Source organism: Leucopleurus acutus (genome assembly GCF_964270905.1).
Source record: "Leucopleurus acutus genome assembly, chromosome: 5".
NCBI classification, from domain to species: Eukaryota; Metazoa; Chordata; class Mammalia; order Artiodactyla; family Delphinidae; genus Leucopleurus; species Leucopleurus acutus.
Window position 1 is genome coordinate 121,132,860 of NC_139147.1, and position 19,168 is coordinate 121,152,027.

The 19,168-nt window shown below is 42.1% G+C and overlaps 1 protein-coding gene across 1 annotated transcript in view; it reads left to right on the forward strand.

The window, feature by feature from the left end:
- Window positions 1–1,557: 1,557 nt before the first annotated feature.
- Window positions 1,558–19,168, forward strand: part of PCOLCE2 (procollagen C-endopeptidase enhancer 2) — a 71,367-nt gene continuing 53,756 nt past the window's right edge. The window contains exons 1-2 of the mRNA XM_082839328.1: window positions 1,558–1,905; window positions 2,840–2,948. Of these exons, the coding sequence (XP_082695454.1) occupies window positions 1,823–1,905; window positions 2,840–2,948 (192 nt within the window). The 5' untranslated portion in view covers window positions 1,558–1,822. The remainder of the gene's footprint in view (window positions 1,906–2,839; window positions 2,949–19,168) is intronic.

A 19,168-nucleotide genomic window follows, 5' to 3' on the forward strand; every position in this document is an offset into this window, starting at 1 on the left:
TAACAAGTTGTAATTCTTGGTGTTTTTTTCCTTTGCATTTTCAAAAATAGTAAGAAAATCTAAACCCCACAGGGAAATTCTGGTTCCTACTATTGACTCCTGGATTCCCCTCCTCTAAAAAGTGAGATTATTCTCTGCCGCCATTCTCTGTTGCTTATTTCCTTGCCTGGAGTATTTATGTTCTTAACACTGTAGGCTCATTATTAGAAATGAAATCTTAGGACTTCTCTGGTGGCACAGCGGTTAAGAATCTGCCGGCCAATGCAGGGGACACGGTTTCGAGCCCTGGCCCAAGAAGATACTACATGCCGTGGAGTAACTAAGCCTGTGTGCCACAACTACTGAAGCCCACGTGCCTAGAGCCCGTGCTCCGCAACAAGAGAAGGCACCGCAATGAGAAGCCCCCGCTCCCCAACGAAGAGTAGCCCCCGCTGGCCGCAACTAGAGAAAGTCTGCATGCGCCCAGCAATGAAGACCCAATGCAGCCAAGAATAAAAGAATTAATTAATTAATTTAAAAAAAGAAAAAAATGAAGTCTTGATAAGGATTATTTTAAGGCTTAATTTTTTTGCTTAGAATGGTGAAAATACTTTAGGAGGAACAACACCAATGAGGCATCTGAATTCAGCTATATCCCCTTGTGGTGATGTGGTCATTGAAAAATCCAATGACTCCATTCCATTCTTGTTTTTCTTTTATTAATCCCTGGTTATTGGGAAGCACTTAGCAAAATAAATATTTTAAATTATTTTTAATTAAAATTAATTAAAAGTAATAAAGAAAGCCTTGATTCCATAAGACTGCAATTGTTCTTAGAAAAACAAATTCTCTGTACATCTCAACTAATCAATACTACAGAAAAAGGCATCGTTGGAAAAGATCTTTGAAGAAGAAAGAGGCGCCAGCAAAGAAGCGCTATTCTCAGGACGTAACATGGGGTGGTGAGAGCTGAAGATCCGGAGTTTGTCTCCGTTATTTGTCACGGTAATGACAAGTCACTCACTAATCACACGGCTGAAAACTCACTTCTACACCGCCCCCCGCCTCCCGGACAGAACCTATCTCCCTGTTCTCACACACCAGTAAAAGCAAAAAGAATCTACTGAGATTCTGTGTGTGTAAAGTAAGAGAATTAGAGGAGGAGTTTAAAATATAGTAGAATCTCTCTTCTATTTTCTCTTTTCTTTCTTTGGATCTAGATGTCGGAAGGAGGAACCCTCTTTTGCAGCAATCAGCAAGCGCGAATACTTTTTATTTGAAAGCAACTAGAGAAAAACACTCCCCAAAGCAAACCAAACCAAGGCTACCCCCCTCCAACACCCCTCCCACCCCATCATCTGTGGATCAGGGCGCCAGGTCCCATTTGGGTACCACGCGGCAGGGGATTCCCTTTCATCCTTCTCTCCACAGCCCCTGCCCGAGGGATGTGAGCGGGGTGCGGGTCCCGGGGTGCCAGCGAGGAGCCGCCCGCCACCCCGCCCGCCCCTAGAGAGGAGGCGGCTCCCGCCTGGGAGCCGCCCCCTCTCGCCGCCAGAGAACAAACGGGATATTCAGCAGTGGCCTGTGGCTGCCAGAGCAACTCCTCAGGGGAAATTAAGCGGCGAGGCAGACTGCACCGTAATCGCCTCTAGAAAAGCGCCCGGCCCCGCCTGCCGTGCACGCCCGGCTACCTGGGCTGCCCCGCGGCGGCGCGTGCGAGAGAGCGGGAGAGGGCTCGCCGTGTTGCGGGGCGCGCCGGGGCGAGAGTCCGGGCCGGTGCAGAGCGCGCGGTGCTCCGGGGTGCGCGCCGGGGTGGGGCGAGCCCCGAGCGTCTCCACCGGCCATGAGGGGCGCGGGCGCCTGGGCCCCGCTCTGCCTGCTGCTGGCCGCCGCCGCCCAGCACTCGCGGCCGCAGCCCCCGGAGAGGTAACGCGACCCCCGCCCGCGCTCCCTCCCTTCCGCCCTCTCTTTCCCTCGCCCACGGCTTGGCTTTACCCACTCCGCTTCGGGGCGCCGGGGGACCCACACGCCACCAGGACCCCGGGATGGCGCCCGTCCTCGGGGCTCCTTCCGGCGCCCCCCAGCTCCGCCCGCCCCACGGCCCCGCAGCTGGCCGGCCACCACCTCTCCTCTCCCCGAAAGTTCAGGCGGGCGCTGGGAAGCACTGGGACCCAAATGTGTGGACTTTGCTTTACTCCTGTTTTCTTCCCCGGAGAGGCTTTGCCCAGAGACAGAAGCCTAGGGAAAAACGCGAGTTGCCCGGCGCCCGGGGAGCGGCTCTTGGCAAGTTTAACTCTTCAACCTCTGAGCTGCCAGATGGCTCCAGGACCTGGGCCGGGAGACCCGCCCTATGGCCAACTTTGCCTTCTCCTTTTCAATGGAAGGTTCTGCCAATGGCCAACGATTTTCAAACAAAGAGAGAATTAGGCATCTCTCCAAATCCAGGAAATTAAAACTTTTTTAAATATTAACCAATTACTTGTCTAGCTTTAAAACCATGCACTTCACGGAGCCTAGCTCTAACTCTCTCTCCCCCCCACCCCCCCCACCCCCGCAGTTAAAATTTCCATTTACCGTTTTCCTGTAAGATCTTACCACTTGCGTGGAGGACTTGACTGCATACGGATGGATGGATAGATTGATCTTGTTACTATGGTGGAGACAGATGGCAGCTGGACTGAATGTTTTAGCAGGCTAGAATTTATTCTAAGAGCTAACAAGTATTTCAAATCCCGTCTATGATGCAGGCAGTCAATTGTCAGTATTCACTTGATCCATATTAATAGACTGCATCTTTCTGAAATTGACATTAAATTGTTAGACAGTGTTTCAAATTTCTTGTCTTCTTTTATTTTCCCAGACCTGTTTTCACATGTGGCGGCATTCTTACTGGAGAGTCTGGCTTTATTGGCAGCGAAGGTTTTCCTGGAGTGTACCCTCCAAATAGCAAATGTACCTGGAAAATCACAGTAAGCATTTTTTAAGAGGGTATTCTCCAAAAGTGAATACCGGAAACAGTGGAAGAGCTGCTGCTTTTTTCCTCTGCTGTCAGAATTTCGGTTGGGGGCAAATGTCTATAATAGTGAAATGTTGGATTTATCTCTACTATCTGGGAGATTTTTAACAGAACTAGTGGTGCCCTGCATTAACAGTTAGAAAGGCTCGAGATAATGCTTGCAGGGATAAATTCTTAAAGCAGATGTGTGTCTGAAAACCCAGTCTGACTCAGCTGAGTTTCATGGATTCAAAATTAAGGCTATCTTCAGGCAAAGGCCCATCATAGAGACTTCTAGAAGCTATTTGGTGCCTGTGCCTTTCATAAATGTCTCCCAGTGGCGGATAGAAGATCAAAGGTAGTACTCACCTCTGACTACTTTATAACCATTAGGGGGAAAAAAAGGGGAAAGAAAAAAAACAATCCCACTTAATGTCTCTGACTTAAAACCACCACTAAAGGCAATCTAAGAATAGATAATAACAATAACTTAGGGGAGAAAAAGCCTAAAAACAAAAACTAACAAAATGCCCAGGTTGGTTACTAATGGCATAGATTATGCTGAGTCAAGGTAAGAAATCAGATTTAGAGACAGCCAGCCTTAAAAAAAAAAGTCTGGATTTAGTCAGCTAGAGTGAGTCATCTTTCCAAGTGAGCATAGTAGTGACCATTATCTTCTTCATTTTTTTCAATTTTGGGAAGTTGTTTGGTACTTGAACACATTAGTTCACTGAAAGCTTCATTCAGTCAGATTGTACCACCCATGAATTAATGATTTTTAAAAGTAGGTACCTCTTATTGAGCACTTACTGGGTGCCAGGCACTGTGCCAAGTAGGTAACAAGCATAATCTCACTGAATCTTTGAAATCACTGTGAGGAAGTATTATTATCCCCATTTTATAGATGAGGAAGCTGAGGTCTAGAACAATCATATAAACTGACTTGATCAAGCATTGGGTAAGTCCAACTTTCTATGAAGTAAAGCCTATTTTGCAGTGAGGCCTTCCCACCAAGAAGGTCATTTGACAGGCAGATATGAGGGGGTCTCCTTCCTTAAATAAAAGTCAGTTCCTATATGCATTGATGCTCTCCTGTAAAATATCGGCTATCTAATGAATTGGTACAGATTTCATTATGTTATTGCAACACATGGGGCCAGGAGAGGATGGTCATGAAAACTAGCTCTGCAATATTGATATTAGCATAAATGTGAAATAAGGCTCCGAAACAAACATGTAACTTGGTTTTTATGTTATAGTTGTGTTTCAGTTATGATTAAATGGCTGTAAGTTAAAAATGACCCAAGGAAATTAGTGACTGAGAGGCACCATGTGCCTAGCAAGTAGACTCCATGGTTAGCCCAGTGTTTTGGGTCTTCGGGGCAATGTTAGTTCTGGAGGTGGGGAAGGGTGTCCAGTGAAAGCTGTCCTTGGTAAAGGAGGGGTGTGCCCTCGCAGAGGCCTGACTACCTTATTTTTATGTGTGGGAAAGAGGAAGTATAACGGATGCTCCTTATGGGTACAATGTCAAGGTGAGGCATGCTGGCTCTCATGCCATCACTCAGAAGCCGTGTTATGGACTGTTGTGAAGATAACATGAGATGGTATGTATAAAGCTTTTTGGCTGAGTGTCTGCGTTACAAGAAGTGCTCACTAAACGTTAGCTACCACCGTTACCGTTGTTGCTAGTATTGACTCATCCTTTCTTCTGACTGGTAGGCAATATGGCAGATCACTGCCACCCCCTTAGTATATTGGCTAAGCTGGGCTTGGCATCAGCTTTAAAGCAGCTCAGACTTTGATGGAACAATAGACTTTGTTATGTGTATCCAGGAAGCACTTATTTCTGTGCTTGGGTTCTCCTGTAATCTTACAGGAAAGATTCTGTGTGCGTGAGGACTAGGTTGGCTCCTAGTAACAGAGATGCAAAGTAACAGTCGCTCAACCAGAAGCTTGGTTCTCTCCCATGTAAAGGAATCTGGAGGAAGGCAATCCAAGATGGGTGTGGCAGCCTCAAATCATTAGGCACTCAGTATCTGCTTAGATGTGTGCTCAAGTTCCAGCCATCAGGTTCATGGTTTAGCCAACAAAAAGGAAGAGAGGAAGGGCACAGATCCTCCCTTTAAGGACATTGTGCAGAATTACCTGCACCTTGCTGTTTACATTGCACTGGTTAGTTATTAGTTACATGGCCACTTCTAGCTGCAGGGAAGCCCTGAAATGAAGTCTTCATGTCAGGAATCCATGTGCTCCGCTAAAATTCAAGAGTCTTCTTTTGAATAAAAGTCTTCTATCAACTGTGGAAAGAAGGGAAAACAAGCAAACAACAAGCAGTCTCTGTGACATATTTATTTGTGGTTTGCCCAGGCTGCCTGAGCTAATGCTCAAAAGTTGAGTAAAAAAGTTGAGCAAATGCCAGCCTTTTTGAAAAATATATATTTTTAGAAAGGATAGGTAATGCACAAGAAAGGACTGCACAATTTGCTTTTCTAGTGAAAAGCTTTATAGTTTTCACTCTTAGCCATTTGATTCTGTTTCAAGGGACTGCCTCTTTTATGTTTGCATATGAGTAGCACGAAGAACTTCCAGAGGAGCCCAGTACATTCTCCTGGTTATAATTACAGCCTCAGCAGAATGTTCCCAAAGGCCTTGGATGCTCTCAAGATCTCAGTTTCAAAATATCTTCATTTCTTTGTATTTCACAAGGAAAAGCACTGAATCGTTGGAAAAAATATTCCCGGTTCTTCTTCATGATCCTCTGGTGTGTCAGAGTAGAAGAAGGGAGCTCCCTAGCTTCTGTATATCCTTGGGTTGATAAAAGAAGGAGGACTGTGGTAGCACTAAAGCTTGTAGAAGCTGGTAGCCCTAAGGTCTGTCATTCATTCAGCAAATGTGTGTTGGGTCTTGGGTACTACTGGAGTTTTGGTGGACAAGGCAGCCAAGCTCCTTGCCCTCATGCAGCTAGCATCTTAGTTTGGAGAGACAGGCAGTTAATATTTAAACAAACAAGTAAACAAGAAAATATTACATAGTGATAACTGAATTATAAAAATAAAATAGATACCACTTCATATCCATCAGAATGGCTGCTATTGAAGAAACAGAAAATAATAAGTGTTGGCAAAGATGTGAAGACACTGGAACCCTTGTGCATTGCTGGTAGGAGTGTAATATGGTGCAGCTGCTGTGGAAAACAATAGGATACTTTCTCAAGGAATTAAACTTAGAATTACCATATTACCCAGAAATCCCACTTCGGGGTATATACCCCAAAGAAGTTAAAGCTGGGATTTGAACAGATATTTATACGTCCATATTCATGGCAGCATTATTCACAATAGCCAAAAGGTGGAAGCAACCCAAGTATCTATCCATAGATGAATGGACAAACACAATATGGTATACAAAAGAACATTACTCAGCCTTAAAAAGTAAGGAAATTCTGACACATGCCACAACATGGGTGGACCTTGAAGACATTATGCTAAGTGAAATAAGCCAGTGACAAAAGAACAACTATTGTGTGCTTCTGCTTACATGAGGCACCTACAGTAATCAAAATCATAGAGACAGGAAGTAGAATGGTAGTTTCCACGGGCTGGGGGAGTAGAGGAATGAGAGTTAGTATTTAATGGATACAGAGTTTCAGTTGGGAAAGATGAGAAGGTTCTGGAGATGGGTGATGGTGATCGTTGCACAACTTAATGCCACTGACCCATACACTTCAAAATGGTGAAAATGGTACATTTTATGTTATGTATATTTTACCACAATAAAAAATTTTTTAAAATAAAATAAAACAGAGCAGTGGAATATTAGATAATAACCATATTCCAATTCCCAAAGGGCAAATCTGTAGAGACAGAGAGTAGATTAGTGGTTGCCTGGGGCAGGCGATAGGTATGGAGATGAACAGTTAATGGTCATGAGGGATCTCAAAGGTGGAAATGACCTATGGTGATGGTTGTACGACTTGGTATAGTTACTAAAAGTTATTTAATTGTGCCGTTAAAATGGGTGAGTTTTATAATATGTTAAATATACCTCAAGAAATATGTAGAAAAAACCAACAAACATAACATAGTGGTGGGATAGAAGTAACTATGGATGAGGTGGTTGGGAATGACCACTCTGAGGAAGTGACATTTGAGCTGAGGCCTGAGTGATAAGGATCCAGCCATGTGAAAGTCTGGGGAAGAGCATTTTAGGCAGAGGGACCGGTGGGTGCAAAGGCCCTGAGGTACAGACAAGCTTGATTTGTCTGAGGAACAGCCAGGAGGTCACTGTGGCTGGAACAGAATGAGTTAGCGGGACGATGGGAGAAGTAAAAAAGGTGAGCAGGGGCCTGTAGGCCATGGTGAAGAAGAGTAGGAAGCCACTGGAGAATCTTAAGCAAAGGAGTGAGATGTTCTGATTTTAAAAGATCATTCTGGCTGCTGTGTGGAAGATGAATTGTAGGGCATTAAGAGTGGAAACAGGGAGACCGATTAGGAAGCTGTGTGGCCTCCAGGAGAGAGAAGGTGGTAGAATGGACAAGAGGGATAACCAAGGAGATGAAGAAATGTGGACTCTTCTCCCTAAAGCAGTTGTCTTAGTAGTTCTGAATGCAGCTAGGGTGGAGTGGCACCAGCCAAGAGGCCCAACGCACCAGGCTCTGGACCCTTGCTTGACATCTGCTCCAGACAGGGCTGTGCTCTGGTGTGGCCTCATCCAAGGCAGTCCATTAGAGGCTTTCTGGAAACCAGTGGATCCAGTCCATTTTCCAGCTCCTGCAGTCAGTAAACCAAGAGTAGAATTCCCACTGGCTATTCAACATCATAGAGACCCCTCAAGACGGAAGAGTCTCAGAGTAGCCCCCAAACTCAAGTTCCTGTAGCCAGAAAGATCCTGCTTCTCACCGCTCATCTGCTTTGCAGTCCATTCTTCCAGACTGGAGATGTGCCCCAGCAAGGTGGCTTTCACCACCAAATCCTCTTCATCAAACTCTATCTTATCAGTGGGGGCGTGGAGGTGGGAAAAGCCTACTGTTAACGTCTGTATACTTTGAGAAAGGTGAAGGCTAGTGGCCACAAGCAAACTTTCTAGCCATTTGTATTGGACTTTCTGAGATGGAAGTACAGCTTGCAGGTTGGAAATTTAGATTTGCCCTTAAATTATAGGACTTTAAAATTTTCCTTGCTATTTCTTGGACGGCTGCACTGTCTAAATACACTATCAACATTGGCTATTTAAATTTAAACTAATTAAAATTAAGTTAAAAATTAAAACTCCAGTTCCTCTGTCACCCTGGCCATATTTCAGATGCTCAATGGCCACATGTAGATGGCAGCCACCATATTGGACAGTATATAATATGAATATTTCCATCATCACAAAAAGTTCCTTTGGACAGTGCTGTTCTGGAAAAATTTCGAGGTTTATTTTACTCATGTGAAGATATGTTGAGGAGGCACGTGCTCCGTGCTGCTTAGTTGTACTTCTGCTTTGCAAACGAGGAAGCTGATGCTTGTTCTGTGTCGTGCCAAAGCTGTGACTGGAACTCAAGCCTCTTGACTCAACTATATCTTTCTGGCCACCAACTCTTGGTGACCTCAACTACGCTTAGGTTTTACTAATTAATTTTGCTGAGTGTGTTCTAAAAAACGTATGGCTAGAGCTCAAATCAGAGAATTTGAGGGTTAAGAAATTGTTAAATATTTTGTTACTAACGATGGAGTTGAGGGTTTCTTAGTTTCTCATAAGAGTTGAGGTTCAGGACTGTAACCTAAGGGGCATCTGCATAAAATACCAAGTCTGCATACATGGGGGGTGGGTAGGACTTAAGTATGATTTGACAGCTAAGGGAAGTATAATTTTTGGAAAATGGTGGCTGGTCTTCTAAGCAGGCTTGGAAGGACAACATGACTGGGTTGAGGCAAAAGTCACCCAAAGTGATTGAACAATGAGAACTGCGCCTGTACCAAGCCTGGCAACAAGAAATGAAACTCCAAGTATTGACATACCACCACCTGGACCGCTCTATCACAGTGGTCCCCCTGCTGGGTACATGTGCCCAAAGGGGCAAGACTGTGCAGGAGACAGTAAGAGACCTCTGAGATCCCTAAAACAAGTCAGGGAGAGTTGACCAGTGTCAAAAAGAGCACAGCCAGTGGGATGTGGGACTGCTACACTGGCAAGGCACGTTTACCAAGAACCCACGAAGCACGGCTGTAGGTGCTGGAGACACACAGATGAACACCTGGGAGATACGAGCATGGGAGGCTGCCTGGGATGACGCATTCCCCAGGCTCTGGGTGGGAAGGGAAATAAAACCCAACAGGCACCTTGCTTTCTTGGGTCCACCAGCACAAAGATCACCATTCTATTAACGGTTTCCTTATAAATTCATTGCAAACTTGGCATGTCACCCAATCCTTCGGTTCCTTGATCTTTTCATCGATAACTTGTTCATTTTATAATCCCAGTAGAATTGGAGATTCATATTGATAATTTGACACAATTTAAAAAAGAAAAAGAAAAGAGGCTTTAGTAGCAAAATAATACCTTGTGAAAGCAACTCTATTCCGAGTTTGACTTGGGCTGCATATGGTATGGCCAACTAAGTGGAACCAGCTGAGACTTGGTTTATAGCAACTATGCAAATTAGAGGAAACTTGAAGCCTAGAACATTCTGGGAACTCTCCTCGAATAGGTATGTAGGAATTGTTATTTTAAATTGGTTCCCAAAGTTAACAACTAAATATTGCATCTGAATTGCTGTTGTTATCTACCAGAAGCAGCAGTTGGTATGCAGATGTCAGTGAAAATGGTTTTGTTCTTAGATTTAAAGGTGGGCATAATTTACAAAACAGTTTTTAAAAATGAGATTATTCATGTATGTGGTCTTATTGTTATAAAACATTATCAGAATTACAAGGTATTTGTTTATGATTTATATCTCTTTTTTATTTCCAAAAAAAAGTTTGAAGGTACTGAAATTAGAGAGCAGATTATTGAAGGTTTCAGTTATTATTTTGAGCAGACATCTGGCTTGGGAAAAAACCAGCAAACATTTGAGCAGTTTAAAATTTGGTGGTTCCTTTAACTCTGAAGTAAATAATGTGGGCTGATCAGAAAGTCACAGACTTATGCCAGAAATGGAAGGAGAATTATAGCAATGAATAGAGTCAGTCCTATTTAAGCCAAAAGTATGTGGCAAAGTTTTCCTTATTTAGCTAATTCATGCAGAGGAAAAAGGCATAAATTGTCATATGTAGAACATCTTCAGATTCCCCAGGTAATACACGTACTGTCATTTTGCTAACTACCTTATTTTTTCTATGCAACTGGAATTAAATATACTCGTTATTATACAGGTCGCAGATCTAAAATAATAACAAATGGTTACTTCATCTGCATCCAATTCTGTGATGTCAGTGGATACATGTTAGTATGTCCATTTCACAAATGGCAAAAGTGAGGTCTAAAGAACTTGTATCTTGCCTCATATCCCTGCAAATGGTTTGAAAAGCCTAGCACATTTTCTGACTCGGTGACACAAATGCACTGTTATGCACTTATTTAACAAATAAACATTCGCTCAATGCTTATTGTGCATCCGCTATGTACTGAGCATTGGGCTGGGCCCCAGGGCTAAAAGGTCAAGGCATAGTTTCTATGCTTACGGAGTTTATAATCTGGTAGGGAGTAGTTAGATAAGAAAATCAGTAGCAATTACGTTGTGTAAATAATTATGCTACTCACTGTAAGTAGTTTTAAGTATTGATAATGTGGAATAAGGCTGATTGACATTTTAAAAATTTTTGAAGTTCTTAGATTATTTAAATGAAAACAATTATTACCTCATGCAAAGAATAAAAGATGTTATGACCCACTTTACATCTGTGCTGCTCTAAGATTTGAGAAATGGTTATATGTCCTTTGTTTGACAGCACAGGGCTGTTTTACAACACATGCCTTGGTATTTCCAAATACACCTAATAAACAGTTGCGTAAAGGCATTCCTTACCATGGGGTGATTTTGTTACTTATGTGTGTTAAAGTCATCATACTGAATCCATCCTCCAAAAGCCTGATTAAGTTTAAATGGCATTCACATTTACTTTAGAGAAATGATAGATTGAAAATGTGATTGGGGTTTACATCTTCCCACTAACCTTCATATGGCTTCATGAAAAGCAAGTCAGCAGTGGTGGGGCATGGCATTGCATGCAAATTGAAACATATAGTGATGTTCTATTTAGATTGGGGCTAGGTATATAATTTGAGAAAACAAATAGTGAATTTAGACAGGAACTCAACATTTAAGTCGCTTAATCATACCTAAGGATATGGCAAGGGGTTCTAAAATTACTGTAACTGTTATTTGCCTGGTATAACCACAGCAGGACAGATAGCGGAATGGAATTTTGGCCTTAAACACATATTTCCTGGCTTTAAAATACATGTAGGATTTAGAATTATATAGAGATTTAAATTCCAGTCAACTATGGGGTTTGTTTTAATGTACCTATACATTTGTTAGACTAGGCTTCGTTACTTCAGCTGCCTGAATAGTAATTTAACGCAGTGCTTGACTTAATATCATTCATATCTAATTCCTTAGTAAAGATGAGTGCAATTAACAGAGAATGTCTGCATACCCAAACTTGAGCACTCTATGAATGGGAAAAGAACACGATAGCTACATGCTGTCTGTTTTTTAATTAGGAGAGAATAATTCAGAAACTTTGCGATTCTTATGACACTTAAACTGTCCCAGGTAGGTTTCAATTGATAAAATACTGGAAGCATTAAAACATTTTCCATGCTGCCTTCAGTCCTTCTGAGAAGCAGGGGGAATATAAATCCTAAATAAATAAGCAAGTAGGTGACGATTTCCCACTGGGGCCTCAGCCCAATTTTTCTAAATTTGTTTAGTTTCCTGCTTGCTTTTAAAGGCTTCTGTTGCTTGTTTTGTTTTGTTTTTCTTTGCTGTCTCACATGGAAATCAAATATGTTTTTATTGATTGAAAACATGATGTTTTATTAATGTGCTTATTTGTACTGCTTGTATTTTTAGGGCTGGTTGAAGGTAGATGCCTTAGAAAGGGCTTAATGAGTAGAGAAGAAAATGAGAGACCATGAAAATGGAGTCCTCTTTGGGTATTTCTTTTTTCTGAAAGAGATTCTCTTTACTAATATATTAATGACAAAAAGTAATTTTTACTGAAACATCACTATAGTAATAGAGCACAAAGATAACACATTTAAAACCCCTCTATTAAAGAGCTGTATAATGAGAAAGCATTTAACAGAGGTAAAACACCCAGAAATGGTTTTAAAGATTGTATTATTAAAAAGACTGATGGAATTAGTTTCACACTCCTATCCCAGAGTTCAATTTATGATATGAAATTATAGGCAAATTTGAATTGTTCCATAAAATTTGCAGATTCCTTGCAATCTATCAGGTATTGACGGAAAAAAAAGAAAAAGAGAGTGGTTCCATTGCTTGGTTGCTCTATGCTGGAGACCAGAGAAGCACTTACAGGGCTCCTAATTCTAAGGCTTTCTCTCTCTTTTTTTTTTTTTCACATTGTCCTGCTTTTAGAGTTTGGAAAGTGTTCCGGTGGTTAGCTGCTGCACAGTCCAGTTTTATCTGCATGGATCATTATTCCTTGAGCCTATGAAAAACGTAATCACTAAAACACCCCTGCACCTTATAATTTAGCAGCCTTATTGAGAGTGGCAGTGGCGCTTTGGGGGTACTCTTGAATTTCTTACTCTAGGGACTTGGGAGAATAGAAGTGTTTTCTTCAGATATAAGAGTCAAGGTGGCAAGTCTCTGTAAAACCAATATAAATATCTAAAAATAAATGGAACCACCACAGAGACGTGGGGAGTTGCAATTAAAGCTGCACAAGCCCTGCCACTAAATATCACCTCTCTTTCACCACCCCAGCCCCAAGACACTCCTGGACATGAAATATAATAAAATAGTGTTTCCCAAAGTGCAGAGGGAGGGAGAGACCTTTTCGTCACAGATGGGCTGTTCTGTGGACCAGGCTGATGAGAAGCACAGGGAAGCCAGTGGGGATTGGATTGCTGCTCACCGCTCCTAGAAGTGAATTGATAGTGTTACGGACTAGGGTTCTTGACCTTCCTTAATCGATAGAAATTGATAAGAGGCCAGACAAGAAATTCAGGCCGTGCTTTATCGGGGCCCCTGCTGTAGCAGGGGGGGAGCGAAAACAAGGAACGGGTTCCCTTGCTCATTTCTGGGGAAGGGCAGCAAGCTGGTTCCTTATATGGGGTGAGGTTAAGGGTGTGTCCAGGGGTCGGGCTGGAGGTGTGGCTTAGGTGGCTTGCCTACCCTTTTGGTGGAGTTGAGTGCAGGTGACGTGTACATTACCCCTGTTTTTGCTCCGGGCTCTTCAGAAGTGGCAGTTGGGTTTTTGATCTCTTTGTATCTTGTTGTCCATAATTTGCCCCAACTGGGCATGCACGCAGTTATTTTTAGTCCCTTATAGTTTCTTTATATTTTGTTGATTGAGGAGACATTTTCCCAGGTGCAAGCACTGCAGCAGAGGGTCCCTGGTCCCAGCCTGTCTCAGTAAGGGTCTAATAGAGGTCTGATATAGACTTTCTAAAAGCCCTGGGCTATGATTGACCTTCTGGGAAGAAATCATAATTCATTACAACTATTTTTAAAGGACCTTTCAGAGATCAGATGCTGGGTTGGGCAGGGAGACTGTAATGTTTGGAAAACCATGTCCCAGAATAGGGCTTGGTGTGGCAAGGAGGCTTTCACTAGTCTGGGAGATGTCCCGGAAAAGATCACAGTAGCACAGGGTAACAAGGTTCACGGTGGAGTGTTGTAAGTATGGCATCACTCAGTGACTAGTAGAAAGGGCACTGGCGAGTCATACTGAAATATCTTTCAGCTATTTACTAGGAATGTGATGCACTTTCTAGAACTTTCCAAAGTTGGCTCTCATGGCCAGACCTGCGTTGTAAAGGTAGCGTGAGGATTGAAGGAGGTGGTAGATGAGAGGCCCTCGGCACGGCGCCTGATGCAAGAAAGTAGTCAATAAATTTTTTTTTTCAACCTCTCTTCCAGGACTGTAATAAGCCATAAAAGGGTGGTGTTTGTGTAGAACTTGTCTGCAAGCCAACGCATTTCAAGCTGAATGGTAATCCCTTTGGGGCATGGCTAGCTCCCATGGGTATTGGAAATACCCATTCCTACTCACTGTGTCCTTTCTTCACTTAAAATATGGTCTTTCATAAGACTTTGTCCACAGAAGTGCTTCCAAACCTTCCCTGATTCTCCTCGAGCTAACCACCTCTCACCCAGCACCAACTGAGAATGCCCCGTAACTTTTAAGACTAGGGTGTTTAGGGGCAGAGAAAGGATTGTCAGTTAAGAATTGCAAATAATTTTCTGTCTTTAGAGATGGGGATTTTAATTTGCTTTTGGAGGCTCAAATCATCAGAATAGTCCCCACTAGTTAGACAAATTAAGTAATGAATTTATTCATTAATTCCTAATAGAGATACCCCATGATATATTATTGATAGTTAAGAGTGCAGTTTCTGGAGCCAGACTGCCTGGGTTCAAATACCAGCTCTTCTATTACGGTGGTGAATCCCCAAAGATGACCCCTAAATAACCTCACCTCCTGGTATTCACGCCTTTTTCTAGTACCCCCAAACATTGAATCTTGGATGGCCCTATGAAAAAATAGAATGAGACAGAAGTGATACTACATGACTTCTGGGGTTGGGGCATGAGAAATCTTAAAGCTTTTGCCTTAGTCTCTTAAAACATGAACTCTGGGGGAATCTAGCTGCCATAAAAGGACTGCCATGCTATGAGGAAGCCCAAGCTAGCCTTGTACCGAGGCTTCATGGAGAGAGAGAGAAAGATGCTCAGACAGCCCCCAGCTGTTCCAGTATTCCCAGCTGCGGTGCCAGACATATGAGTGAGAAAGTCATCTTGGAGGACCAGCCCCAGTTAAGCCTTCAGACAACTTAAGCCCTAGCTGAGAACTGATAGTAATTGCATGAGATAATTCAAGCAAGAATCACCCAGCTGAGACCAGTCAAGTCACAAAACCATAAGAAATAAGAGTACATTGTTGTTTTAAGCCACCAAATTTTGGGGTTGTTTGTTATGCAGCAGTAGATTACCAAAACAGTTACTTACTAGCTGTATGACCTTGACCTTGAGTTACATACTAGCTGTATGACCTTGAGATGAGTTTCCTCATCTATAAAATATGGCTAATAATACTCTCTACCTCATAGGATCATTTTGGGCATTAAATTAGTTATTGCATGTACAGTATTAAAAACCATGCTTAGCACATGGTAAGTACTCGAAGAAAAAGTATTATTCATCCATGAAATATTTATTGAATACTTAATATGTGTCAGGCCTTTTTTATATTCTGGAGATATAATAGTGAAGGTTCTCGTACTGATGGTGTTTACTCTCTATGGGGGGAAGAGAGACAATAAAATAGATCACAAATAGTAGGGTAGGAATAAGTACCATGAAGACAATAAAACAAGGTGATGTAATAGAGACTGAGGCTGACGATGTGACATTTGAACTGAAACCTGGATGATGCAAAGCATCTCCCCACTGATGGTTCCTGAAGAAATTGTGAGGTCATCACTGCTCTGAATGCAGATGACTAGGTATGTGGCATTAAGCAACTTCTGACATTTCTTGTCCATTACGAGTACAAAATGTCTTCTGGATGATTACGAGTGAAAAGGCCTTGCTCGTGAATTAAGGTTAACTCCTGTGGACAGGGTAGTGGATTTGGTTTGCTTCTTTGCTTCTTTATATTTGGTTTGTTTGGCTTTTACTTTTGAAAGGTGCTTTGGGATGTGGACAGGGGAAGAGCTGAAGGGTCAGTTTTTGTGCGTAATGTTGTCTTGGGTCCCAGGTGACACGGAGTGATGCAGAGTTGGGAGGAAGGTGTTGTCCTCATCCTGGCTCACAAGTCTCTGCAACTTGGGAGGGTGCAGAATCTTAGGAGCATCAGAAGATAACACCCTTGAAACAGATAGATGCTTCCTCTTCATCGGCCCGTTCAGGGGACTTGGTGGGCACATCCGTCACCAGGAACATTCTATTTATCCATTCATCTGTGAATGGACACTTGGGTTATTTCCACTTCTGGGCAATTTTAATAACGCTGCTGTGAACACTGGTGTTCATGTGTCTGTCTGAGTCCCTGCTTTCAATCCCGTTGGGCATACACCTAGGAGTGGAATTGCTGGATCATGTGGTAATTCTCTGCTTTATGAGGAGCCACCAAACTGCTTTCCAGCAGTAAGAGAGGAAAGACACGTGAACGCTATCACTAGGGAGCCAGACAGCTTTGTGGGCCTGTGTAGACATCCCTTGGAGATACTCCAAAACAACTGAGATTTTAGGGGGGATTCTGGCACAGTCATCAAGCTGATAGGAACTTGCACCATTGTTCTTTAGGGATTAAAACTAGGCATTTATTGTGTGGGGGATACATATATGTGGTAGAAAAAAAATTTTTTTTACTGCAAGGCAATTATCAAGAGCCATACATGTACCCTAGGAATTGCCCAATATACTTGTTTTAATTATTATAATTGTGATTTATAATTTTAATGAACTTGCTTTATTATTCTCCATAAGTCTTATATATATTTATCCCTATAAATCTGAGCAATGCATATATTGTTTTATTACTCTCTATAAATCTTAGCTATTTATATATCTGAAAATAATGAAACTATATTTCTTAGTAGAGAAATAAATCATAGAATTATTAAGTCAGAAAGGAATTACCAGAAAGCATTCCTGGCTGTCTATCCCCCAGCGCAGGCTGGAATCTACTTCCTCTGTGTTCCCATAGCATCCAGGGAGTATCTTTATTGCAACACTGATCACTGATCATCTGTTTACTAATCTGTCTCCTCTACTAAATTGAAAAGCTCTTGAGGACAAGGCCCTTATTTTAGTTTTCTGTTCCCCTAGTAGCTAACATAGTGCTTGACACAGGCAATAGTAGCTGATGAAAGAATGAATGTATAAATGAATGAATGTTCAAATGAATGAGTGAATGAATGAATAGATCAATGACTACACCTCCTTTTAGGCAGAACAGCACAGAAGCTATAGATCTCTGCAGAAGAGTATCAATTTATTGCCAAAGATCTCTAGGGAAGGAGACTTATTCTGAAAATGTTTGTAATCTGCAGAATGCTACCGTTAAAAGAGATGTTCCCTTCCTGCATCCTCCTTGCTTCTAGTTGTGTGCCATATGTGTGCTGTTTGCACCTCCCCCTGCGTTTGTGCATTACCAGTCACCTTATGGTTGTACTGGGTGACCACCAGTCAGTCAGCATAACATCAGTGACATGAACAGAACAACACACCCTGTGGATTTAATGTCAATTTCTGCATATTTACTTTCCAATATGGATGAACATTCTTAGATGCATCATTGTGTGAAGTTCTTCTTCTGTGCCTTCTGTTCCACTGCACAGTGTCACTATAAATACGCATTACACTTCTCATATACGCAAAAGTACAGTGCTGCAATATTAATGTTGACTTTGTAAGCTGTTAGTTTTATGTATAAAACCATTCGGGGTTGGAATTTGTAAATAGTTAAGTAGAGAAATAGGTAAAACGGTTAATATGAATTAAAAGTGTGTTCTTTTCTTTTTTTTTTGAATTTTATTTTATTAAAAACATTTTTTTATACAGCAGGTTCTTACTAGTTATCCATTTTATACATATTAGTGTATATATGTCAATCCCAATCTCCCAGTTCATCCCACCACCACCACCACCACCAAGAGTGTGTTCTGTTAGCTACTTCACTTTGGTAAAAACGTTACATTCTTTTAAAGCCAACACATCCTTATAAAAATGTAAGTGATAGAAGGCTGAATGAAAGAGATTAGATTATAACATAATTCTCACATTTGTAGAATTGCTTGGTTGAATGAGCATTTATAACATTGAATAATATCACCTTAAGTATTATATTTAAGTTTAGGTATTTCATTCCATTTAGCCAATAAATCTTTTGGAAAAAGAAAGTCATTTGGGGGCAATTCTTCACATCTTGTGAGGATGAATTAACAGTAAAATTGTCATCCTGTTGATGAGGACACTTCCCTCTGGCTGAGTAGTGATTTTCACACTTCTCCAAGATATGTATTCAGTGATCCTGGGAGCTTTTATGAGGGAAACAGACATGGTAGCTTCTGTTGCAAAGCCAGGCAACAAGAGGCAAGATTTTTCTTCCCACTTAGTGTTATTCTGTGAGCTGTGACGAAGACACAAGATGGAGCACGTATGAGGGATGCAACAAGAAAGGATGTTGGTATGGGAATCAATGAAATTATTTTATTTGATTTAGGCAAAAAGTATTTACTGAGCACCTAGCATGTTCTAGGCAGTGTTTGGGCACCAGGGATATGTCAATGAACTGGGCAGACAGAGATTCTTGCCCTCAAGGAGCTTTGCATGCCTTGCATGTGCTGGGAGCAGCGAAGAAGCCTGTGGAGTGAACAAAGGGGAAGGGAGCAGACGCTGAGGTCAGACAGGGAAGGGTGGGGTAGATCCTATAAGGCCTGGAGACCAGTGTGCGTGAGATAGAGAGCCTATCAGTCAGGGTCTCCATGGAAAACAGCATGCTTGAAACAGCATGTTGGGGATGGGGTGTTGTTTACAGAGAAGCTGTTTAAAAAGGGTAGGGAAGCCTAGAGGAGAGAGATATTACTAGAACCCAGGAGTCAACCCAAGGGGACCTCACAGAGAAGGAGCCAGGGAAGTTAATATCCTGACCTAATTCTCTTCCGTGTTTTCCGTTTCCTGTTGGGGCTTCCCACGGCCACAGCACCCGAAGACAGTGGTTGATGCATTGATCCAGGTTAACCACCCAGTAAGGGGAGTAGGATGGAGATGGGAGGAGAATGGATCCAGAGGGACAAATGGAAGACATTGGGCACAGGAAGCCTGTATCAGCAGTCTCCAGAGAAACAGGACCAGTAAGACATGGATATACATATACACACATGCATATATACATACAAACATATACACATGTGCATATAATGTACATATATGTATACATATAAACACACATATACATATGTATATAAAACATACACACATATATATACATACATATATAAAGAGAT